The sequence below is a fragment of the Girardinichthys multiradiatus genome, chromosome Y (genome assembly GCF_021462225.1).
Source record: "Girardinichthys multiradiatus isolate DD_20200921_A chromosome Y, DD_fGirMul_XY1, whole genome shotgun sequence".
Classification (NCBI taxonomy): domain Eukaryota; kingdom Metazoa; phylum Chordata; class Actinopteri; order Cyprinodontiformes; family Goodeidae; genus Girardinichthys; species Girardinichthys multiradiatus.
The window spans coordinates 4,489,306-4,515,824 of record NC_061818.1 but is presented as its reverse complement, the minus strand read 5'-3'; the positions used below and the strand labels follow the sequence as shown (position 1 = coordinate 4,515,824).

General features: G+C 43.9%; 1 protein-coding gene across 1 annotated transcript in view; it reads left to right on the top strand.

Annotated features, from left to right (window-relative positions):
• LOC124864842 (COP9 signalosome complex subunit 1) overlaps positions 1–26,519 on the top strand; it is a 62,324-nt gene that overhangs the window by 24,977 nt on the left and 10,828 nt on the right. Inside the window, exons 5-10 of the mRNA XM_047359780.1 lie at positions 568–703; positions 12,785–12,862; positions 13,141–13,201; positions 15,523–15,608; positions 15,864–15,958; positions 16,045–16,150. Coding sequence (XP_047215736.1) covers positions 568–703; positions 12,785–12,862; positions 13,141–13,201; positions 15,523–15,608; positions 15,864–15,958; positions 16,045–16,150 — 562 coding nt within the window. The remainder of the gene's footprint in view (positions 1–567; positions 704–12,784; positions 12,863–13,140; positions 13,202–15,522; positions 15,609–15,863; positions 15,959–16,044; positions 16,151–26,519) is intronic.

Below are 26,519 nucleotides of genomic sequence, written 5' to 3'. Positions count from 1 at the left end.
CCACTAACAAACAAGTGAGTGCAGCTTCCATCTGGAAGGTCCGATTTATTCCAAATTTTGAATGCTTCTCGCCAGACCAAAACTCTGCATGACCAAAGATCATATGATATGTTGCTCACAGTGCCACCAAGTGGCGACGTGTTGAAGTGAAACTGTGTCATCATCGGTGGCGTGCAGCTGGCGATGCCGGGCTCCCGCGGTCACTGCACAGGCCCAGTTGCGCTGAGGTGTGAGGGCCTTCAATGCTGCTTGCAGCTTTAATTTATCTTATTTTTTTATTTGTAAGCCATAACCATCAAAGTTACAAGAAACGAAGGCTTGAGATCTTTCACTCTGTGTAATGAAGCTACGAGTTTCACTTCCGGAAATGAGTCCCCAAAAATATTAAACTATTTTACAACATTCAAATTTTTTGAGCCTACTTGTATGTTCAAAATGGAAAAATGTGTTTATTCTCAAGAAGAATGAATAACCGCTGCTCTTTTTGAGTTACTTTTTGTCATGTAATTACCATTACTTATCCTTGTTGTTTAGTTCTCACGTTTTCTTTTTCTTTTTTCACTTCAGAAGAGGCCATGATGATTTGGGGGACCACTACCTGGACTGTGGTGACCTCAGCAATGCTCTAAAATGCTACTCCCGTGCCAGAGATTACTGTACCAGCGCAAAACATGTTATTAACATGTGTCTGAATGTCATTAAGGTATAGCAGAATTCAATTACTATTTACTGCTGATGCATTAACATTGTAGACAACTAACACTGACAAATCTTTGAGAATTCAAGAATATAGGGGGGATGAATTTGAAAAACACAAATGTCTTTGAAGTTACTTTTTCTCTTAATTGAATGGATTACCCAAAAAATATATTTAGAAGTAAGAAAGTCCAACTCCTTAACACTTACATTTATCTCACTTTAATTATAGTTCTACCATTTTAAATGAATTATTGAGGATTAAATATTTATATATTATGTAATATACAGGGGTTGGACAATGAAGCTGAAACACCTGTCATTTTAGTGTGGGAGCTTTCATGGATAAATTGGACCAGCTTGGTAGCCAGTCTTCATTGATTGCACATTGCACCAGTAAGAGCAGAGCGTGAAGGTTCAATTAGCAGGGTAAGAGCACAGTTTTGATCAAAATATTGAAATGCACACAACATTATGGGTGACATACCAGAGTTCAAAAGATGACAAATTGTTGGTGCACGTCTTGCTGGCGCATCTGTGACCAAGACAGCAAGTCTTTGTGATGTATCAAGAGCCACGGTATCCAGGGTAATGTCAGCATACCGCCAAGAAGGACGAACCACATCCAACAGGATTAACTGTGGACGCAAGAGGAAGCTGTCTGAAAGGGATGTTCTGGTGCTAACCCGGATTGGATCCAAAAAACATAAAACCACGGCTGCCCAAATCACGGCAGAATTAAATTTGTACCTCAACTCACCTGTTTCCACCAGAACTGTCCGTCGGGAGCTCCACAGGGTCAATATACACGGCCGGGCTGCTATAGCCAAACCTTTGGTCACTCATGCCAATGCCAAACGTCGGTTTCAATGGTGCAAGGAGTGCAAATCTTGGGCTGTGGACAATGTGAAACATGTATTGTTCTCTGATGAGTCCACTTTTACTGTTTTCCCCACATCCGGGAGAGTTACGGTGTAGAGAAGCCCCAAAGAAGCGTACCACCCAGACTATTGCATGCCCAGAGTGAAGCATGGGGGTGGATCAGTGATGGTTTGGGCTGCCATATCATGGCATTCCCTTGGGCCAATTCTGGTCCTAGATGGGCGCGTCACTGCCAAGGACTACCGAACCATTCTTGAGGACCATGTGCATCCAGTGGTTCAAACATTGTATCCTGAAGGCGGTGCACCAATACACACAGCAAGACTGGTGAAAGATTGGTTTGATGAACATGAACATGGCCTGCCCAGTCACCAGATCTAAATATTATTGAGCCACTTTGGTGTGTTTTGGAGGAGCGAGTCAGAAAACGTTTTCCTCCACCAGTATCACGTAGTGACCTGGCCACTATCCTGCAAGAAGAATGGCTTAGAATCTCTCTGACCACTGTGCAGGACTTGTATATGTCATTCCCAAGACGAATTGATGTTGTATTGGCCGCAAAAGGAGGCCCTACACCATACTAATAAATTATTGTGGTCTAAAACCAGGTGTTTCAGTTTCATTGTCCAACCCCTGTATATATTATACAGGTCCTTCTCAAAATATTAGCATATTCTGATAAAGTTCATTATTTTCCATAATGTCATGATGAAAATTTAACATTCATATATTTTAGATTCATTGCACACTAACTGAAATATTTCAGGTCTTTTATTGTCTTAATACGGATGATTGTGGCATACAGCTCATGAAAACCTAAAATTCCTATCTCACAAAATTAGCATATTTCATCCGACCAATAAAAGAAAAGTGTTTTTAATACAAAAAACGTCAACCTTCAAATAATCATGTACAGTTATGCACTCAATACTTGGTCGGGAATCCTTTGGCAGAAATGACTGCTTCCATGCGGCGTGGCATGGAGGCAATCAGCCTGTGGCACTGCTGAGGTCTTATGGAGGCCCAGGATGCTTCGATAGCGGCCTTTAGCTCATCCAGAGTGTTGGGTCTTGAGTCTCTCAACGTTCTCTTCACAATATCCCACATATTCTCAATGGGGTTCAGGTCAGGAGAGTTGGCAGGCCAATTGAGCACAGTGATACCATGGTCAGTAAACCATTTACCAGTGGTTTTGGCACTGTGAGCAGGTGCCAGGTCTTGCTGAAAAATGAAATCTTCATCTCCATAAAGCTTTTCAGCAGATGGAAGCATGAAGTGCTCCAAAATCTCCTGATGGCTAGCTGCATTGACCCTGCCCTTGATAAAACACAGTGGACCAACACCAGCAGCTGACACGGCACCCCAGACCATCACTGACTGTGGGTACTTGACACTGGACTTCTGGCATTTTGGCATTTCCTTCTCCCCAGTCTTCCTCCAGACTCTGGCACCTTGATTTCCGAATGACATGCAGAATTTGCTTTCATCCGAAAAAAGTACTTTGGACCACTGAGCAACAGTCCAGTGCTGCTTCTCTGTAGCCCAGGTCAGGCGCTTCTGCCGCTGTTTCTGGTTCAAAAGTGGCTTGACTTGGGGAATGCGGCACCTGTAGCCCATTTCCTGCACACGCCTGTGCACAGTGGCTCTGGATGTTTCTACTCCAGACTCAGTCCACTGCTTCCGCAGGTCCCCCAAGGTCTGGAATCGGCCCTTTTCCACAATCTTCCTCAGGGTCCGGTCACCTCTTCTCGTTGTGCAGCGTTTTCTGCCACACTTTTTCCTTCCCACAGACTTCCCACTGAGGTGCCTTGATACAGCACTCTGGGAACAGCCTATTCATTCAGAAATTTCTTTCTGTGTCTTACCCTCTTGCTTGAGGGTGTCAATAGTGGCCTTCTGGACAGCAGTCAGGTCGGCAGTCTTACCCATGATTGGGGTTTTGAGTGATGAACCAGGCTGGGAGTTTTAAAGGCCTCAGCAATCTTTTGCAGGTGTTTAGAGTTAACTCGTTGATTCAGATGATTAGGTTCATAGCTCGTTTAGAGACCCTTTTAATGATATGCTAATTTTGTGAGATAGGAATTTTGGGTTTTCATGAGCTGTATGCCAAAATCATCCATATTAAGACAATAACAGACCTGAAACATTTCAGTTAGTGTGCAATGAATCTAAAATATATGAATGTTAAATTTTCATCATTACATTATGGAAAATAATGAACTTTATCACAATATGCTAATATTTTGAGAAGGACCTGTAGATGCGGAGAACATGGTCCACTCGGACTCTATGTCTCCAACATCCCCCGGGATCTTTATATTATACAAATATCTCTAAAATTGGTTGTTTAATAAAAATACAGTTGCTAAAATAGAAGAGTAGATAATATATAAATAGAAAATATAATGCAGAGAGATAAAACTGTTTGTGAATGCAATCCACAACATTTATTAGTAATGCTTTTCATTTATTTAAATTGAGATTTATTTCCTAATTTAACAGCAGTTTGAGTTGACTGTGCTAAACATTTCTTACTCAGGTTTTCACATAAAGTAAGCCAAAATTGCTCCATGGAACATTTTGAAACTCTTTCATCTTTGGATTTGTGCTCTTATTTTGTTTCTGTCTTCTTCTATTCAAACGCGCTGTTATAATGTCACATTATATGGGAAACCATGCATTCACACTTGCCGTGTGAATGCGTGGTCTTCCCAGTTCCCCACTCTAGAAACCGGAGCGGATCATGGCTAATAAAATAAAATACATGGCTAATAAAAGAAAAATTCTTTGTCTTGTACCTGTCATTTCAATATCATCGTATGCAGGACCAAAAAACTTCCAGCAATTTTATACTCAAAAATAAACTTGGGCATACCCATTCATTAAACCTGGTTAAGAATTTCAAAGATAATTCTTGCTTTTGTTGATGGGAATAGATTAAAAGAAATTACCTAGAACAACAAAATAGAAAGAAAAAATTTTTACCTAAAAGGCTGTCATGGTTACTTTTCTTCCCCTGCGCCGGGGTCTCTTAACCATAGTACAGAGGCTAAACAGGCATAGTGGATTGTTGGGAGCATAGTCCTACTGCAGCACAGCTGCAGACACACAGAGATAGAGGGAGAAAAGGGGGCAGAACCTCAAAATTCTCAACCATAGCAATCCAGACTTCCCACAATGCAGCCTCCTTAAAGGGCCAGGCTAAACTGAAAACAATACCCCACTCTGGACGATGACTTGGCCTTTAACGTCAATCCAGCACAACATGTAGCATAACACAAACTACCAAAGGACCTTTCAATGGTCATATACTCGCACGTACAATCAATGCGTACTGCATAGGCAATTATTTAAAAGGAATACGCAGGTGAGCATACAATATCCAACAAAATGTTCCCAAAAGAAATAGGGTAGTCTGATGAAATACACACAATGGAAGACAATGGAGTGACGCAGCAGATTACAGAAAGCAGCAGGCAAGAGAAAATGATGTACTTGAAAACAAAAAAGAAGAAAGCGGGTGGGGGTGCTGGCCCAGCTAAAGGCTTGCAAACTGCCAATTCCCACTGTCTTTCTGGCCAACGTCCTCTCACTGGATAACAAAGTGAATGTGTTACATTTGAGGCTGTGTTTCCACAAAGATGAGGAACTGTGCTGTACTTTGCCTCACGGAAACCAGGCTTAACAACATGGCGGATTCAGCTTTCCAGATTGACAGTTTACAGCTTTTCTAAGCTGACTGCGTACACTGGTTGGGAAAAACACGGGGAGTAGGTCTCTGTGTGTACGTGACTGAAGGTTCGTATACAAACTGTGTACTGATAAATCTACTGCTCTGGCGTGATAGAACTTATGACTGAAATGTCGGTCGTGCCATCTGCCACGGGAGTTTACTGCAGTGTTTGTCAGCATTGTTGACATCCCACCGGGGCATTTTATGCAGTTGCTGGAGACTTTAATCATGTGAAACTAATACACACTTTGCCTAGTTTTTACCAGAATGTCACAATTCTTACAAGGGGAGATAGTATTCTGGACTGCGTGTGCACTTAATATTTAGGGTGCGTACAGAGCTCTTCCTTGCCCCAATCTTGGCCTCTCCGACCACATCTCCATCCCACTGGCGCCAGCATACCGCCCCCTGCTGAGATGGATCAGGCCAACAAAGAAGACAGTCAGTAGCTATATTGGCAAAATGTCACGATCGGACTAAAAACAAAAAAAAATCGGATTGCACCGTTTATATGGGCACACAATCCATCTTGATGTTGGTTTACATGCACATGGCTTTATTCAGAATAGAACCACTTAGATGCACAGTTATCAGATTTCCCTAAAAAAATACAGAAACACTTCTGTCTTTGCTGAATGACAAAAATAGCAAACAAAGCAGTAGTGCACCAGTTCGTTAGTTTTCTGAGCGCCCAGGATGGAATTGCACTAGGGTTCTAATCATGGTTGAGACGTTACTGAACTCTTAATTAACCTACAAGCTCAGCAACACATGCTAGTGGTCTATCTGCATTACAAGATGAAAGAGCGGAACAGAAAAAGCATCTTTCAAAGTTCTGTGTTGCCTTGAACTTTAGTGCTGCTGGCCCTCCCTCCACCAGAGACCAGAAAACCAGTGGGAGGAACGTGGGGCGCACTCAGGTTGGCTTGCTTCATTCAAAATAACTTGATCCTGCCAAGCGTTTACATGTACGTCGATCGGATTTTCAATTGACATAAACCACCCCTCTCAGTCACATTACAATTTCATTCCGATCTTGCCAAATCCAATCAGAATATTCCGACTGACATGTTTTCATGACACATTTGTTGTCCAATTCGCCATTTATTCCAATTACTTATGCCCATGTTAACATAGCTACTGCGTGTGTGGCCCAGGGATGCAGCCTCTGCTCCAGGACTGTTTACAGTGCACATATTGGCAGGTGTTCACAGACGCGTATGAGGGAGAGGTGGACCCGGAAGGAATACACCTCCTCCGTCCTAGGCTTCATCTCCAAGTGTGCTGATGATGTCACCACCACCAGGACAGTAACCTGCAATCCAAACCAGAAACCCTGGTTGAATGCTGAGGTGAGGGCTCTGCTGAAAGCTAGGGATGCTGCGTTCAGGACAGGGGAGGCATCAGCACTCAGAGAGGTGAGGAAGGAACTGAGTGCATGCATCTCTGGGGCCAAAGCCATATATGCCCAGAAAATTCAGGGTCACTTTACCACCAATGACCCCCAGTACATGTGAAGGTGCATCAAGTGCATGACAGACCAGGAATGCACAATGACTAAAGGGACTCTTCCTTCCCAGATGTATTCAGGAGGTTCTATGCCCACTTTGAGGACTCCATCAACGTCACTGTGGACCCCCATCAATACACCTACAGGTAGAACCGCTTCACTGATGACACCATCTCATCGGTGGTCCGCACAGCCCTCACCTAGTAAATCCTGCGTCCGTCTACTCTTTCTGGATTTCTCCTCAGCCTTCAATACCATCATCCCACAGACCCTATTGCAAAAGCTCTCTTCTCTTGGCCAGAGTTGCACAATGGGGAACTGGGTCCTGGATTTCCTGACCAACAGACCTCAGGCTGTCAGGATTCACAACACTGTTCCTTCGCACCACCCTCAGGAATGGCTTGCGCCCCCTCCTGTTAACTGTTGACTTATGACTGCTTGATGAGACATCCCAGCTGTCATATAATGAAGTTTGCAGACAACACAGCAGTTGTGGGATGAATCAAGTCCAAAAACAGAAAGGATGTGGAACACCTGGTGCAGTGGTGCGGAGAAAACAACCTCTGCATCAATGTGAAGAAGACTAAGGAGATGGTGGTGGATTTCAGAAGGGACAAGCACCCTCTCCTCCTGCACATAAGAGGAGCAGCTGTAGAATTGGTCCCCAGCTTCGGGTACCGTCAGGAAGGCTCACCAGCATCTCTGCTTCATCACTTGGGAGCTCAGTACTGAGGACCTTCTACCACTGTGCGATGGAGCGCGTCCTCTGCACCTGCAGCACCATATGGCACGACAGCTGCACTGCTGCTGAGAGGAAGGCTCTGCAGAGTGCGGTAAAGGCTGCACAGAGGACTGTGGGGAGCAGTATTCCCACCACCTTGGACCTCTACACATCACGATTCAGGGGGAGGGTCCTCCGCTTCATGAAGGACTCCACCCATCCTGCACACAGACCGTTTCAGCCCCTCCCATCAGGCAGGCAACTGAGGCGCATTCAGAGCAAGACCACCAGGCTCAGAAACTGCTTCTTACCTGAAGCTGTCAGACTGCTGAACTCAAACCACACTGTAGACTCTCTCACTACATACTGACCTGCACTAAGCACTATACCCACCAAAGGTGCAATATTTCACTCACTTATAGGTGCAATATTAAGGACTACCTCATGCTTTACATGTGTATTTAGTACTTTGCAGTTAATTTCAGCTTCACTATTTAACTGTATATTTCTTTTTTTTTTTGCTCTTCACTGCATATATTTACTTACTGGTTACTTTACTGATTGCTATTTATTTTTAGATTTAGCCCTTTATGTTATACTTAGTTTTCTTTTTACTTATTAGGTTTCTTAACCTGAGTCCAAATTTCGTACCTTAACATGTAAATGTGAGGTGGTATGACAATAAAAATCTTTGAATCTTTGAATCCTTGCTTATTCAGAGGCTTTTTCCAGTGTATCCTGGGCAAGCTGGTGAAAGAGCTTGAGTCTTTTTAAAACAGTCTGGTAGTGAACTGTCACTGGTGTAATTTGTCAGGGTGACCAGCCCAGTGACTTCTCTACCTAACAGCATTATATTGGGGGTCAGTCCGGTGGAGCTATGCTTTGCGGCTTGGTAGACCATGACTGCATATAGGAGCAATAAATCTCAGTCCCAGTGGCAGCCTTCAGTGGTGAGTCTTTTGTATTGTACCAATATTCTTTTTTTATTCCCAGCAGTGGGTCCACATTCTGGAAAACAGCTGCCTTAAACTTTGTACCCTGATTGCTGTGTAAGTGTGTGCGGCTCTGTGTCTACTTGCCCACTCTGACAAAATCTTTTCGGCCACTGTCAGCTGCTTTTCACTGGGGACAGGATATGTTCTTTGGTAACGGAATAGACCTCTACCTACTTTTCAAAATGCTCTGTTACAACTACAGTATAATGATTGTGTTTGTCAGTCTCGTTTTAAGGCCCCATGAGATTGAATGCGATCCTTTCTATTGGTGCTCAAACATGCACGGTGCCAATGGTTGCCCATGGCGTTTACTGTTGGTGAGCCTTGGCAGCACAACTTGTCTCTGTGCGGCATTATAGTGTTACTTTGTCTCTTATGTTGTACCAATAGTACCGGGTCCTTTTACCACAAAATGGCGCCCGGCTAAACCATTATTTATCTGCCCCATTACAGCTTTGCGTAATGTGTCGGGTAAGAGGAGTTGGGAGTAAAATGTTTTGCCACATTAATGTACAATCCTTTCCACTGTGGGCAGTAAGCTTTTGTGGCTATGGTGGACCATAATGGTGGACGGCCCCCCCATCATCTACTCACTGCCAGACTGTTGCAATATCAGTTGTTCTTTTGGACACTGACCAGCTGCTCTAGTTTCCAACCCTGGAAAAATCTAGTTTGTGATGGCTGACTTACTCGGTGGATGCTTGGACAGGTTGAAACGCAGCTACGATGTACCCCAGTATGGGTAACCCAGACCCAGGCCCCCACTAGTACTCCCACAAGAGACTTCTCTGGGTTGGACGTGAACATCTACTTTGGACTAATCAGAGGGGTCACAAAGCACTGCTTTGTTGCTACACTGGTCACTGCTAGGCGCAGGGTCTTTTATGGTGCAAGGGCAGAATCTCTGACGCAGATGCCTGGAAAGCGCATGTGTATTTTGGTGGTTCCTGCCTGGGTGATGGACAATGTTAATGACATCCCTGATCTGAATCCGAGTGGTTTTTTGTTATTGGACTTCTGTGCTAACCACGGATTGTCCATAATGAACACCATGTTCAAGCATAAAAGTGTCCATCAGTGGACTTGGTACCAGGACAACCTAGGCAGGAGGTCAATGATCGACTTTGTTGTGTCGTCAGACCTTCAGCTGCATGTCCAAGACAGGGGTGAAGAGAGGGGCTGAGCTGTCCACTGATCGCCACCTGGTGGTGAGTTGGATCTGCTGGAAGAGGAGGAAGCCGGACAGACTTGGCAGGCCCAAGTGCATAATGAGGGGCTGCTGGGAACGTCTGGCAGAGCCTTTGGCCAGGGATGTATTTAATTCCCACCTCCGGGAGAGCTTTGAACAGATTCCGGGGGATGTTGGAGACAAGGAGTCCGAGTTGACCATGTTCTCCGCATCTATTGTCAATGCTGGTGCCCGTAGCTGCAGCCTTGAGGTCTGCGGTGCCTGTTGCGGCGTCAATCCCGGAACCCGGTGGTGGATACCGGCAATAAGGGACACTGTCAAGCGCCTCAGGAGGGGTGAAGCAGTGCTTCGCCAACACTGTTTACAGTGGGGATGGGAGGCTGCAGACCTCGACTGGGGACATTATCGGACGATGGAAGGAGTACTACGAGGATCTCCTCAGTCCTGCCATCATACATTCCCTGGTGGAAACAGAGGCTGGGGACAGGGTTAGACTCTTTCATCACCCAGGCTGAAGTCACCGAGGTGGTTATAAAGTTCCGCGGTGGCAGGTCTTCGGGGTGGATGAGATCCGCCCTGAGTACCTCAACTCTATGGGTGTTGTAGGGCTGTCATGGTTGACACGCCTCTTCAACATTGCGTGGCGGTCGGGGACAGTGTCTCTGGACTGGCAGACTGGGGTGGTGGTCCCCCTTCACAAGAAGGGTTACCGGAGAGTGTGTTCCAATTACAGGGAGATCACACTCCTCAGCCTCTCTGGTAAGGCCTACGCCAGGGTATTGGAGAGGAGAGTCCGGCCGATAGTTGAACCTCGGTTTCAGGAGGAGCAGTGTGGTTTTTCGTCCCGGCCGTGGAACACTGGACCAGCTCTATACCCTCTACAGGTTACTCGAGGGTTCATGGGCATTTGCCCAACTGGTCCACATGTGTTTTGTGGACCTGGAGAAGGCATTTGACTGTGTCCCTCGTGGTGCCCTGTGGGGGGTGCTCCAGGAGTATAGAATCAGAGGACCTTTCTTAGGGGCAATCCGGTTTTTGGACAAGCAGAGCAGGAGTTTGGTCTGCGTTGCCGGCACTAAGTCGGACCTGTTCCCGGCGCATGTGGGACTCCGGCAGGGCTGCCCTTTGTCAAATCCTGTCCCTTTATGGACAGGATTTGTAGGCGCAGCCAAGGCCGGAGGGGGTCTGGTTTGGGGACCAGTGGATTTCGTCTCTTTTTGCGGATGACGTGGTTCTGCTGGCCCCCTCTAGCCAAGACCTACAGCATGCGCTGGGGCGGTTCGCAGCAGAGTGTGAAGCGGTTGGGGTGAAGAAAAGCTCCTCCAAGTCCGAGGCCATGGTACTCGACCGGAAAAGGGTGGTTTGTCCTCTTCAGGGTTGAGGGGAGCTCCTGCCTTACGTGGAGGAGTTCTTGTTCACGAGTGAGGGAAGAATGGAGCGGGAGATCGAAAGACTGATTGGTGCGGCTGTCGCAGTAATGGGGGCACTGTGCCGGTCCGTTGTGGTGAAGAGAGCTGAGCCGAAAAGCGAAGCTCTCGATTTACTGGTCGGTCTACGTTCCTACCCTCACCTATGGCCATGAACTTTGGGTCATGACCGAAAGAACGAGATCCGGGATACAAGCGGCTGAAATGAGCTTCTGCCGTAGGGTTGCCAGGCACTCCCTTAGAGATAAGGTGAGGAGCTCGGCCATCCGGGAGGGGCTCGGAGTAGAGCCGCTGCTCCTCCACATCGAGAGGAGCCAGTTGAGGTGGCTCGGGAATCTATATCGGATGCCTCCTGGACGCCCTCCTCAGGAGGTGTTCCAGCCACGTCCCACTGGGAGGAGGTCCCGGGGACGGCCCAGGACACGCTGGAGGGACTATGTCTCTCGATTGGCCTGGGAACGCCTTGGGCTCTCCCCGGAGGAGCTGGAGGAGGTGTCTGGACACAGGGATGTCTGGGCATGTCTGCTAGGTCTGCTGCCCCCGCGACCCGGTCCCAGATAAAGCGGAAGATGACGAGTACAAGTACAAACCTAAATATAATTTCATTTGATTTAATTGCTTGGTCTTTACCTTAAAGTGTGTTTCGTGTTGTATAATCCATTGATGTGGACATTAGCAATGCCTGTTTATCCATTATTTATTAAAAGAAATCAAACCAAATCTCCTGTCATTACTCTATTGGCCACAAATTATTTTCCAAAGTTTTAAAAAGGCAAGAGAAAAAACAAATGTTTTTTTGTTGTTTTTTTTTATTTGGCAGTGAACAAACTGCTGCATCAAATGTCACTTATCAAAATAATTAAAGTTTACATCTCACTGTATTCTATTTTTACAAGAACAGAATTTATCTCGGCCACCCTCTTTTAAAGGCTTGTATAAAATATTCTGAATTGACCTAAAATGCTGGATTTAACAGAAGGTACGCTTTATTTTTACCGTAACTTTTAGTGCCCAACTATTAGTGAAGTATTCATCATTGTAGTCTATGAGAGCATGCTTTTTTGTCATTTATGGATTTTTTTTTTTGAAGACCTGATTCACACCCATGGCTCATTGGGTAAAGTAGTTCTCATACAGTCAGAAAGTTGTGGGTTTCTTTTATGACTTCCTTCTGCCACATGTTGAAGTTCCCCACGGCAAAGCACTTAAACCCAAGTTGCCTTCTTATCTGTGTATTGGTGTTTGAATGTGTGCGTTTTTTTTTTTTCGTGTGCACTAGGGTGAATGTAGCTATACTGTAAAGTGTTTTGAGGATCGCAATAGTGTCTGTACTGTTCATTTTAGTGTTCATATTTGCAAAATTGTTCATTCATCAGCCTAAAAAAAAGAAGATGTTACTGTATGTGTTTTGAGTTGTACTTGAGTTGTTTAAGTCTAAAATATCAATGGAAAGTAATGAAAGGGATACTTGTTTGTATAGGCTGGACACTAAATACCTTGATACCTTTTCAATTTATACTCAAAGGCAAAGAGATTTTAGAAAATATATTCTAGTTTATATAAACATTTTTGCATGATTCACCTAACAATTCATTATCACAATGCAAAGTCTTCTGTTTTGTTTTTGCTAGGTTAGTGTTTATCTTCAAAACTGGTCCCATGTGCTGAGCTATGTGAACAAGGCAGAATCCACACCGGAAATTGCAGAGGTAAACTCTAGCTCACAGTGGAGAACAGCAATTAGGCGTTTCTCTTTAGACCCGTGTGTACTGTGTTACTATGTTACTGTGATGTTTTATTTGAATTTTTAAAAAGAAATTAAAATGCTGAGATCTTGTAAGATGAATGCATTACCTTGTACAAGTTTTGTTAACAAAAGCTAAACCTGTGCAAAACACGTTTTTGCTACGTTTTATAAACTCACCTTGAAAACTCCTGCCAATGTCAAATGTCCTTTTTTCATTGTCTATACTTTTTTTTTTTTTAGCAAAGAGGAGAGCGAGACAGCCAGAATCAAGCAGTCCTTACCAAATTAAAGTGCTCTGCAGGTATTACACTGTTTAGTTCAAATATTATACATCTAAACTATTTAAATCATTGTTGCCAAATATTTGCCAATTATCTATGCCTAATGCATTTGTACATAGAACTAAAATCTTATTTTGAGTTTTAAAAAAAAAGTAAATTTTTGCTTCTATTCATACATTTTGTTTTCTAAAAAGTACTCTAGTGGGATCGTCCTCATCAGTAGATTTTTCTGATTTATTTATTTATTTTTTCAAATCAAGGTGTATTTTTCTATTGAAAGTTGAATAAAGATTATTTATATTACAGAATGAAGAATATTATGTGAAGGAATAAGTAATTTTTCTAGTTTTATTCTTCAAAGGTTTGTACGAATTTCTCAAATTTGATCGTCTTCAGTTATCAAAACTGTATTCCCAGAAATTAGTAATAACTTGTTTTTTACCTTTAAACTCATTCTAGTTATTTTTCTTTGTTATTCATCAACAATCAGATGGCCAGATATGTGTACAGGGGGGAGAACAAGTATTTGATACACTACTGATTTTGAAGGTTTTCCCACTTGCAAAGCATGTAAAAGTCTTTCATTTTTGTCATAGGTACTCTTCAACTGTGAGTGACGGAATCTGAAACAAAAATCCAGAAAATCACATTGTGTGATTTTTAAGTAACTAATTTAAATTTTATTGCATGACATATGTATTTGATCACCTAACAACCAGTAAGAATTCCGGCTCTCACAGGCCTGTTAGTTCTTCTTTAAGAAGCCCTCTTGTTCTCCACTTACTACCTGTATTAACTGCACCTGTTTGAACCGTTTCTGTATAAAAAACACCTGTCCACACACTTAGTCAAACAAACTCCAACCTCTCCACAATGGCCAAGACCAGGGAGCTGTAAGGACATCAGGGATAAAATGGTAGACCTGCATAAGTCTGGGATGGGCTACAGGAAGATAGCCAAGCAGCTTGGTGAGAAGGCAATAACTGTTGGTGCAATTATAAGAAAATGGAAGAAATTCAGGATGACTGTCAATCTCCCTCTGTCCGGGGCTCCATGCAAGATCTCACCTTGTGGGACATTATTGATCATGATGAAGGTTTGGGATCACCCCAGAACTACACGGCAGGACCTAGTCAATGACCTGAAGTGAGTTGGGACCACAGTCTCTACGAAGACCATTAGTAACACACTACACCGCCATGGATTAAAATTTTGCAGCGCACTCAAGGTCCCCCTGCTCAAGCTAGAGCATATCCAGGCCCATCTTAATTTTGCCCATTGACCATCTGGATGATCCAGACGAGGAAAGGGAGAAGCTAATGTGGCCTGATGAGACAAAAGTACACCTTTTTGGTCTAAACTCCACTCAGTCTTTGGAGGAAGAAGGAGGATGAGTCCAACCCCAAGAACACCATCCCTACCATGAAGCATGGAGGTGGAAACATCATTATTTGGGGGTGCCTTTCTGCAAAGGGGACAGGAAAACTGCACCATATTGAGGGGAGGATGGATGCGGCCATGTATTGGGAAATCTTGGCCAATGACCTCCCTCCCTCAGTAAGGGCATTTAAGATGGCTCGTGACTGGGTCTTCCAGTATGACAATAACCCGAAACACACAGCCAGGGCAACTAAGGATTTTCTCCGTAAGAAGTATCTCAAGGTTCTGGAGTGGCCTAGCTAGTCTCCAGACCAGAAGCCAATCGAAAATCTTTGGAGGGAGCTGAAAGTCCATAATGCCCAGCGACAGGCCCGCAACCTGAAGGATCTGGAGAGGAGTGGGCCAAAATCCCTGCTGCAGGGTGTGCAAACCTTGTCAAGAATTACAGGAAACATCTGATGTCTGTAATTGCAAACAAAGGTTTCTGTACCAAATAGTAGTTTTTGTTTTTCCAATGTATCAAATACTTATGTCATGCAATAAAATGCTAATTAATCACATAAAAATCAACCAATGTGATTTTTGGGATTTTTGTTTTAGATTCTGTCACTTGCCGTTGAAAAGTACCTATGATAAAAATTAAAGACTTCTACATGCTTTCCAAGTAGGAAAACAATCGGCAGTGTATAAAATACTTGTTCTCCCCACAGTAATTATGACCCCATGGGTCCCCTCGTGGAGACCTCTTACTAGAGGTTATATTCTAACATCACATAATCACATTTCATTAGCAGATCATAGAAATTACTTTAAATGTGAATTCACAATTGTTGTTGAAAAGTGCTGTTCAGGGCACTTGATTGCAGTATCAAGATCAGGGGCAATTCTCTGTTAAACCTGCCTATTTAAAGCGGAGTTCAATATCTTCTGATTTCTGTCATTACATTATTTTCTTCTTAAGGACTGGCTGAATTGGCCTCCAGAAAATACAAACCAGCTGCTAAGTGCTTTCTTCAGGCTTCGTTTGACCACTGCGACTGTCCAGAGGTGAGGTACTTTTTCAAAATATAAATATGCAGCGATGAACTGCTACTTTGGTTCTTTACTAAGAAATAAACATAGTTCAAAACGATATGGCTTTCCAAACCAGCTGAGAAATGCTACAATAGTTTTAGAATGTGTTTAACCATTTTAAAGTACTTAGTAAGATGAAGAATTGAACCTTACTTGTTATTTAGTATAGACTGATAAAAAAAAAAAACATTTGTTCACTAAAATACTTCTTTCTGGATTGTTTTTCAGCTCTTGTCCCCGAGTAATGTAGCTGTATATGGGGGCCTGTGTGCTTTGGCCAGTTTTGATAGACAGGAGCTTCAGCGTAATGTCATCTCGAGCAGGTAGGCTGTTGTAGTTGGTGTTTATCTAAAAATATCCTGGTGAATTTAATGAAAAAAAATGATTAAAATGTATTTCATGTCACCAGCTCCTTCAAGCTATTTCTAGAATTGGAACCTCAGATCCGTGATATCATCTTCAAGTTCTACGAGTCCAAGTATGCATCCTGTCTCAAACTGCTGGATGAAATAAAGGTTAGAAAACACATTTATGTTTTAAACTACAGCTGCTTTCAGAAATGAACTATTAGACAATTTAGAAAAAGTTGGTTCTCACTAGGTATGTAACATGGGAAAGTTTGTGTCACGATTGTATAAAAAATTGAGATTCAGTTTTGTAAGAATCTTTTGACCTCATGCAAAAAGTGTTATTACAAGCTACGGGTATTGCAGACGAGCTGGTAGTTGTTACTACTACTAATATCATTAGTGCTAGTAACACTAATATTTTTCATAATACTACGCAGATGCAAAGCATCTCACAAACTCACAAAATGCCTAATACATTGCAATTGTCATCTAAAAATTGATTCAGTTTAGTACAAGTGCAACCTATTTATTATATAAACTCATGCTATTCAGATATATATTTTAAGCACCTTTTGTTAGTTCAGATTATGGTTTACATAGAAAGACAACCAAATTTTCTAGGAAATTTTGAATAGCACAGAAGACAGGTGTTTTTTTTTATCCAGAAATTTTAGTGTAGCCATTTAGCTCAATCGTTGCTTGAGGATCCAAACATGTCCCTAAAGATGCCATGTGAGTTGTTTTGGTCACATGTCCTGGGGTGTGAATTGGTGTAAAACCACCTGGGGAGATGTGTCTGCAGAGGTGTTAGAAAGATGAAATCAGAGGCCACCTGCTCTGTTTAGTGCTGGATTTTCATGTTCTTCTCTACCTGTTTTCCCTGTCCAAAATGTGCACATTACTGTCTTCAAACAAGTGTCCCTTGTTCATTTACTTTGTGATGTAAATGAACCACTGGTTATTGACCAGAAAAGTTTGCTCTTCTGTGTTGGACAATCTGTTTTTTTTTTTTTTCCCCAACGCCGCACCAGTGGGGCAGCCTGTGGACAACGTTATTTTATTTTATTTTTTAACAATGTTTATATGCGGAGACCGTGAAAGCAACCATTGTGATATTGTTTACACCAGAGATGAACTGTTAGGTCTTGTAGGCTCAGCTGTGCCACCTCCCACTGAGCAGCCCAATGTTCCCCATGAGCTGAGGAAGAAGTTATTCGGGACCCGCGCCGCCATCGGGGATTGCAACAGAAGGAGAATGTACAGACCTCTCTTCCTCGTCTTCCCAACAAACAGGATGAGTTGGGAGGTGTTTACCTGGCATTAAAGAGGCTATTGTGAGAGCATTTTGCTTTTGCTAACAGAGAGGTGGCTAACTCCAGACACCCATGTAAATATGGACAACTTTTTTACTCTGGGCCGCTTTATCCGGGACTGGGTCACGGGGGCAGCTGACTCAGCAAAGACACCCAGACATCTCTCTCCCCAGACACCTGCTCCAGCTCCTCCGGGGGGAGCCCAAGACGTTCCCAGGCCAGCCGAGAGACATAGTCCCTCCAGCGTGTCCTAGGCCGTCCCCTGGACCTCCTCCTGGTGTGACGTGCCTGGAACACCTCCCGAGGAAGGCATCCAGGAGGCATCCAGTGTACATGCCCGAGCCACCTCAGCTGGCTCCTCTCGATGTGGAGGAGTAGCTCTACTCTGAGCCCCCCTCGGATGGCCGAGCTCCTCACCCTATCTCTTAGGGATATATACAGGGGTTGGACAATGAAACTGTGAAACACCTGTCATTTTAGTGTGGGAGGTTTCATGGCTAAATTGGACCAGCCTGATAGCCAGTCTTCATAGCCAGTCTTTCTTTCTGCTCTCGGTGGAGGAGGACGCTTTTTCTCTGTCTCCCACCCCCTCCCATATCTGCCCTGCTTCAGCTCTGTGTCTTGTCTTTGGAGCCTCTTTTTGCATATCTTCCAAATTCTGAGTTATGGATTTGGTCAGCTGGTCTCTCAATGCAATTGATCAAATTTTCTCGAGGAGAAGACAGGGTGAAGGAGAGCCCAACTTGTCCGGACTGGACGTTTTTCTCTGGATACACAATGGACTCCTGGCAGAAGTGGAGGATTGTGTGTCTGTCGATAATGTCAGTCGAGGATGCGGAAGATGTGTATATAATTGGATGTTTGATATCAGGATTTCTGCTTTTTGGAGTCAGCGGTTACCTGGCATATTGAGAAATTCGGAGTGTCAGCAGCTGTTCTGGCCATTGTAAGGCTGCCTGGCACGTGTGATGGGATCTTCAGGGCGATCAACACTCAGACTGAGATGTTACGTGAGCTGAATCGCAGACTGAAAGTGATCCTTAGGATCGCAGGCAGGTTGCGGTTCCTGGACTCAGGGGTGAAATGGGATAAATCTTGGAGAAAGTTGTTCGCTCGGATCTGGCAGAAAGACCAGGAATTTGGCTGTTTGGATTCGCCTTTGTGAAGCACCAGCGAGACTCTCAAGGCTGACGGAAAATTAAGAGTCAGCCTAACCCAAATAATTATTGTTTTTCTGAATCTGGCTCCCCTGCACGGCCTTGATGGCTGGCTATCTTCAACTTCTCCTGGAAGTTATGTAAACATGACGCTCTGCTCCCTCTGCCCCCTCCCTTCCCTGAGGACACCTGTGGACCTGCTCAGAACTTTGTGGCCGGTTGATGAACATTCCAACGAACCATCAAGGACAATGGCCTCTGTGACAGTGCTTCATGGACTTACTTGCACACAATCACTTGCACACACACATATGCTCAAGATAAACATATGCACCCCCTCACACCACCTTCACCGTTCCCGGCATGATGTTGTTTTGTCAACTTGTTGCTTCTTTGTGCTGAGGTTTTTTGCAATCTCAAACTGTATCCTGCTAAGGATAAAGTGTGAAATATGATTTTTTTCCTCTACTTACCTAATGTGGCCTCTTTTCTCATCTAGCAAGGGCAGCGCCCGTGAGTGGGCAGCAAAGCCTCGGTGACCCGTCCCCCGTTGTCTTGTGTCATGATGTATGTTTGGATGGGTTGTACTGGAATTCTAATTTCCCCTCGGGGATCAATAAAGTATCTTTGAATCTTTGAATTGAATTGATTGTACATTGCACCAGTAAGAGCAGAGTGTGAAGGTTCAATTAGCAGGGTAAGAGCACAGTTTTTCTCAAAATATTGAAATGCACACGACATTATGGGTGGCATACCAGAGTTCAAAAGAGGACAAATTGTTGGTGCACGTCTTGCTGGCGCATCTGTGACCAAGACAGCAAGTCTTTGTGATGTATCAAGAGCCCCGGTATCCAGGGTAATGTCAGCATGCCACCAAGAAGGACCAACCACATCCAACAGGATTAACTGTGGACGCAAGAGGAAGCTGTCTGAAAGGGATGTTCGGGTGCTAACCCAGATTGTATCCAAAAAACATAAAACCACGGCTGCCCAAATCACGGCAGAAGTAAATGTGCACCTCAACTCTCCTGTTTCCACCAGAACTGTCCGTCGGGAGCTCCACAGGGTCAATATACAGGTCCTTCTCAAAATATTAGCATATTGTGATAAAGTTCATTATTTTCCATAATGTCATGATGAAAATTTAATATTCATATATTTTAGATTCATTGCACACTAACTGAAATATTTCAGGTCTGTTATTGTCTTAATACGGATGATTTTGGCATACAGCTCATGAAAACCCAAAATTCCTATCTCACAAAATTAGCATATCATTAAAAGGGTCTCTAAACGAGCTATGAACCTAATCATCTGAATCAACGAGTTAACTCTAAACACCTGCAAAAGATTCCTGAGGCCTTTAAAACTCCCAGCCTGGTTCATCACTCAAAACCCAATCATGGGTAAGACTGCCGACCTGACTGCTGTCCAGAAGGCCACTATTGACACCCTCAAGCAAGAGGGTAAGACACAGAAAGACATTTCTGAACGAATAGGCTGTTCCCAGAGTGCTGTATCAAGGCACCTCAGTGGGAAGTCTGTGGGAAGGAAAAAGTGTGGCAGAAAACGCTGCACAACGAGAAGAGGTGACCGGACCCTGAGGAAGATTGTGGAGAAGGGCCGATTCCAGACCTTGGGGGACCTGCGGAAGCAGTGGACTGAGTCTGGAGTAGAAACATCCAGAGCCACCGTGCACAGGCGTGTGCAGGAAATGGGCTACAGGTGCCGCATTCCCCAGGTCAGGCCACCTTTGAACCAGAAACAGCTGCAGAAGCGCCTGACCTGGGCTACAGAGAAGCAGCAGACTGTTGCTCAGTGGTCCAAAGTACTTTTTTCGGATGAAAGCAAATTCTGCATGTCATTCGGAAATCAAGGTGCCAGAGTCTGGAGGAAGACTGGGGAGAAGGAAATGCCAAAATGCCAGAAGTCCAGTGTCAAGTACCCACAGTCAGTGATGGTCTGGGGTGCCGTGTCAGCTGCTGGTGTTGGTCCACTGTGTTTTATCAAGGGCAGGGTCAATGCAGCTAGCTATCAGGAGATTTTGGAGCACTTCATGCTTCCATCTGCTGAAAAGCTTTATGGAGATGAAGATTTAATTTTTCAGCACGACCTGGCACCTGCTCACAGTGCCAAAACCACTGGTAAATGGTTTACTGACCATGGTATCACTGTGCTCAATTGGCCTGCCAACTCTCCTGACCTGAACCCCATAGAGAATCTGTGGGATATTGTGAAGAGAATGTTGAGAGACTCAAGACCCAACACTCTGGATGAGCTAAAGGCCGCTATCGAAGCATCCTGGGCCTCCATAAGACCTCAGCAGTGCCACAGGCTGATTGCCTCCATGCCACGCCGCATTGAAACAGTCATTTCTGCAAAAGGATTCCCGACCAAGTATTGAGTGCATAACTGTACATGATTATTTGAAGGTTGACGTTTTTTGTATTAAAAACACTTTTCTTTTATTGGTCGGATGAAATATGCTAATTTTGTGAGATAGGAATTTTGGGTTTTCATGAGCTGTATGCCAAAATCATCCATATTAAGACAATAAAAGACCTGAAATATTTCAGTTAGTGTGCAATGAATCTAAAATATATGAATGTTAAATTTTCATCATGACATTATGGAAAATAATGAACTTTATCACAATATGCTAATATTTTGAGAAGGACCTGTACATGGCCGGGCTGCTATAACCAAACCTTTGGTCACTCATGCTAATGCAAAATGTCGTTTCAATGGTGCAAGGAGCGCAAATCTTGGGCTGTGGACAATGTGAAACATGTATTGTTCTCTGATGAATCCACCTTTACTGTTTTCCCCACATCCGGGAGAGTTACGGTGTGGAGAAGCCCCAAAGATGCGTACCACCCAGAGTGTTGCATGCCCAGAGTGAAGCATGGGGGTGGATCAGTGATGGTTTGGGCTGCCATATCATGGCATTCTCTTGACCCAATACTTGTCCTAGATGGGTGCGTCACTGCCAAGGACTACCGAACCATTCTTGAGGACCATGTGCATCCAATGTTTCAAACATTGTATCCCGAAGGCAGTGCCATGTATCAGGATGACGATGAACCAATACACACAGCAAGACTGGGGAAAGATTGGTTTGATGAACATGAAAGTGAAGTTGAACATCTCCCATGGCCTGCACAGTCACCAGATCTAAATATTATTAAGCCACTTTGGGGTGTTTTGGAGGGGCGAGTCAGGAAACGTTTTCCTCCACCAGTATCACATAGTGACCTGGCCACTATCCTGCAAGAAGAATGGCTTAAAATCCCTCTGACCACTGTGCAGGACTTGTATATGTCATTCCCAAGTCGAATTGACGCTGTATTGGCCGCAAAAGCATGCCCTACACCATACTAATAAATTATTTTGGTCTAAAACCAGGTGTTTCAGTTTCATTGTCCAACCCCTGTATATACAGTAGAGACTAAATGTTTGGACACACCCTCTCATTCAAAGAGTTTTCTTTATTTTCATGACTATGAATATTGCAGCTTCACACTGAAGGCATCAAAACTATGTATTAACACAGGTGGAATTATATACTGAACAAAAAAGTGTGAAACAACTGAAAATATGTCTTATATTCTAGGTTTTTCAAAGTAGCCACCTTTTGCTTTGATTACTGCTCTGCACACTCTTGGCATTCTGTTGATGAGCTTCAAGAGGTAGTCACCTGAAATGGTTTTCACTTCACAGGTGTGCCCTGTCAGGTTTAATAAGTGGGATTTCAAGCCTTATAAATGGGGTTGGGACCATCAGTGGGTTTGTGCCGGAGGTGGATACAGTACAGAATTTGTATTATGGCGAGAAAAAAGCAGTTAAGTAAAAAAAAAACGAGTGGCCATCATTACTTTAAGAAATGAAGGTCAGTCAGTCCGAACAATTGGGAAAACTTTGAAAGTGTCCCCAAGTGCAGTCGCAAAAACCATCAAGCGCTACAAAGAAACTGGCTCACATAAGGACCGCCCCGGGAAAGGAAGACCAAGATTCACCTCTGCTGCGGACGATAAGTTCATCTGAGTCACCAGCCTCAGAAATCGCAGGTTAACAGCAGCTCAGATTAGAGAACAGGTCAATGCCACACAGAGTTCTAGCAGCAGACACATCTCTAGAACAACTGTTAAGAGGAGACTGTGTGAATCAGGCCTTCATGGTAAAATAGCTGCTAGGAAACCACTGCTGAGGACAGGCAACAAGCAGAAGAGACTTGTTTGGGCTAAAGAACACAAGGAAATAGACATTAGACCAGTGGAAATCTGTGCTTTGGTCTGATTAATCCAAGTTTGAGATCTTTGGTTCCAACCACCGTGTCTTTCTGTGGCACAGAAGAGGTGAACGGATGGACTCTACATGCCTGGTTCCCACCGTGAAGCATGGAGGAGGAGGTGTGATGCTGTGGGGATGCTTTGCTGGTGACACTGTTGGGGATTTATTCAAAATTGAAGGCATACTGAACCAGCATGGCTACCACAGCATCTTGCAGCGGCATGCTATTCCATCCGGTTTGCGTTTAGTTGGACCATCATTTATTTTTCAACAGGACAATGACCCCAAACACACCTCCGGGCTGTGTAAGGTCTATTTGACCAAGGAGAGTGATGGGGTGCTGCGCCAGATGACCTGGCCTCCACAGTCACCGGACCTGAACCCAATCGAGATGGTTTGGGGTGAGCTGGACCGCAGAGTGAAGGGAAAAGGGCCAACAAGTGCTAAGCATCTCTGGGAACTCCTTCAAGACTGTTGGAAAACCATTTCAGGTGACTACCTCTTGAAGCTCATCAACAGAATGCCAAGAGTTTGCGGAGCACAAAGCAAAAGGTGGCTACTTTGAAGAACCTAGAATATAAGACATATTTTCAGTTGTTTCAATCTTTTTTGTTCAGTATATAATTCCACATGTGTTAATTCATAGTTTTGATGCCTTCAGTGTGAAGCTACAATATTCATAGTCATGAAGATAAAGAAAACTCTTTGAATGAGAAGGTGTGTCCAAACTTTTGGTCTGTACTGTAGATCTATTGCACTTCTGTCTCCAGGATTGTCCATGTGAATGTTGAAGTCTCCCACAATAATTAAACAGTCATAATCAACACATTGTGATTTGAAGGTCCTGATTAGGAGGTGATAGATTAGGAGGTGGTGGGGCTCTACGGCATTTGGAATATGTTGGTCCAGTAGCAGGGCCTCGGCCAGGGGGGGGTTTGAATGTAGAAGAGATCAGAGCCATTTGGGTCCCGATTTTAAGAGCTCCTTTCATGTTATCCGAATCCAGTAAAGCAAAAAGCCGGCTCAGTAGGGAGATGGGAGAGTTCTGTGCGGTCTGGGTCGGGGTCTGGGGTAAAGGGGGTTTACCGGGGGTGTCAGTCTGGGTCTGGGTTTGGGGGGATGGGGGTATAACGGGGGGGGTGTCCACTTCTCCTGTGGATTTCGATGGGGAGACCTTTTGTGATGACCTCTCTTTCTCAGCCAACTGGCTGATTGTTTCTGCAATCATTGTTGTTGATACTCCATGTTATCTGCTGAAGGTCGAAGGTGCTGGCAGACTATTTACAGAATAGAAGAGATTAGATGTGAGACGTCTGGCTCCTGGCTTGTTCAAACAGAAACCATCTTGCTTGAAGAGTTATCTTTTTTCCCAAAAAATATTAAAGTTGTCGATGAAGTTCACAGGTGTGGTAGTACATGTTTTTTTCAACCACTTATTAATCATCAGAAGTGGAAAAAAACCCATCTCCACAGAAAATCGGTGCAAAGGGTCCGCTGAGAAACACCTTGATATTGAGACCTCCAACAATATTCAGAAGACGAGTGAAATCCTCCTTCAATCCTTCTGATTGATTTTTTCTTATACCACGTTACTGGTACCAATCATAACTTCTGTGTTTTTCTTGTTGCAGAAGTTTTTAATCCCATCCACAGCTGTGTTGCCCACTATTAGGGTTCTTGGTCTGGTGGGGCGCTTTTTCTCTGTCAATTTAGGAGAAGACTGTTTAGAATGAAGGTTGTTCTCAAACCTTCTATTGTTATCAGAAGATGGATAATTTTCCTGGTTTTCATTCTCTAGTGGGGCAAATCTGTTTTGGAGGGGAATTCCATTATTTCCAGCTGTCTCACTTCTATCAGTTGTTGTGACAGCAGCTTGCTGTCGAAGTCTCCTTTTCCCAGGGGAAACGGGGGCATTTCTCTGTAATTCTGGCCATTCAAATTTATTTAATTGCTGAGATCTGAGAGCTGGCTGTCACTATTTGGGATCACAGGCAGAGTTGAATCATCGTTGTATCCCATATTCACCTCCACATTCACTTTTAGTCGGTGGAGTTTCATCTCCAAAACAGCCAATTTCTGTAAAAGTTTGTCGAAGTCCTCTGTGGTGAAGGGAGGCATTTTGTGCTGATTAGCTGGCGTCAACTTGTCCTTCTTTCGAGTTCGATTATAAAAACAACAAAATCCTTTAGAAAAAATAATAATAATAATCCTTGGGAGTCACTGGTTAGAAGTAGTTTTAGTCCAATATTTCTGTAATTTTGGCTAAGAGATAAAAAGTTATGAGTAAAACAATGCAAGCAAGCAGGGAGCTTAGGAGCAGGCAGAGAGGCAGAAGCAGAGTGTGTGTGTTTATGTATGTACGTGTAATGTACACACACTGGCCACTTTATTAGGTACACCTGTCCAACTGCTCGTTAACGTAAATTTCTAATCAGCCAATCACATGGCAGCAACTTAGTGCATTTAGGTATGTAGACATGGTCAAGACGATATGCTGCAGTTCAAACCGAGCATCAGAATGGGGAAGAAAGGTGATTTAAGTGACTTTGAATGTGGCATGGTTGTTGGTGCCAGACAGGCTAGTATTTCAGAAACTGCTGATCTACTGGGATTTTCACGCACTACCATCTCTAGGGATTACAGAGAATGGTCTGAAAAAGAGAAAAATGGGCCCCTTATTATCAATTGTGTCAACGTGAGTATTGCTGCAGACCATGTCCATCCCTTTATGACCACAGTATACCCATCTTCTGATGGTTACCTCCAGCAAGATAACGTGCCATGTCATAATGCATGAATCATCTCAGACTGATTTTTTTGAACATGACAATGAGTTCACTGGACTCAAATGGCCTCCACAGTCACCAGATCTCAATCCAATGGATTCTTTGGGATGCGGTGGAACGGGAGATCTGCATCATGGATGTGCAGCCAACAAATCTGCAGCATCTGTGTGATGCTGGAATGTTTCCAGTACCTTGTTGAATCTATGCCACGAAGGATTAAGGCAGTTCTGAAGAGGGTCCAACCCGGTACTAGCAAGGTGTACCTAATAAAGTGGCTGTGAGTGTATATAAGAAGTGAAAGAGACGGTGATGTTGAGAAAATGGAGGAAATTTCAAATATTGAATCGGCGGAAGAGCTGGTCAAGTGGGGAGAGGAGCAGCTCATTCCCAAAGAAAGTTGGTTCAGCAGGGACGATGTTAAACGAAAGACTGCAGGGGCAACGTTTGGCTCGGGAGTGAGGTGGTTTGCAGTGGCGGGTCCGGCTGGTAGTGGTTAGGTTAGTGTTACCGTTCATTTATCGTTAACGAGGTGAACTGCTCAGTATATCATGATATTCATTTTAGGCCATATCACCCAGCCCTAATATGTACGTCTACATACAAGTATCTGAACTGTGTTATGTCCCTATCAGTCCACATTGAGAATGTCGGGTCAGAGTGAAGGAAGAAAATGATGGTTATCTTTCAATGTATCTGAATAAAATGCAGCTGTAAACTTAAAGTTCAGTCTGAATTGATGCACATTTTTAAGTGTATTATGAACTGCAGGAATTCCGTATAAAAGGAAGATTTTACAGGCAAGAAGAATTAAAGTACAGTGGGTATAGAAGACCCTTTGCAAGATGTGACTTCTAACTTACACAAAGGAGATACTGAAGCATTTAACCAGTAACAGAGTTTTTAAATGTGAGAAGCCACTCCAAAACAGAGTCTACACCTTTGCAACACAGACCTGCGAACCCTAGGAGGCCACCCACCTCAGACAAAT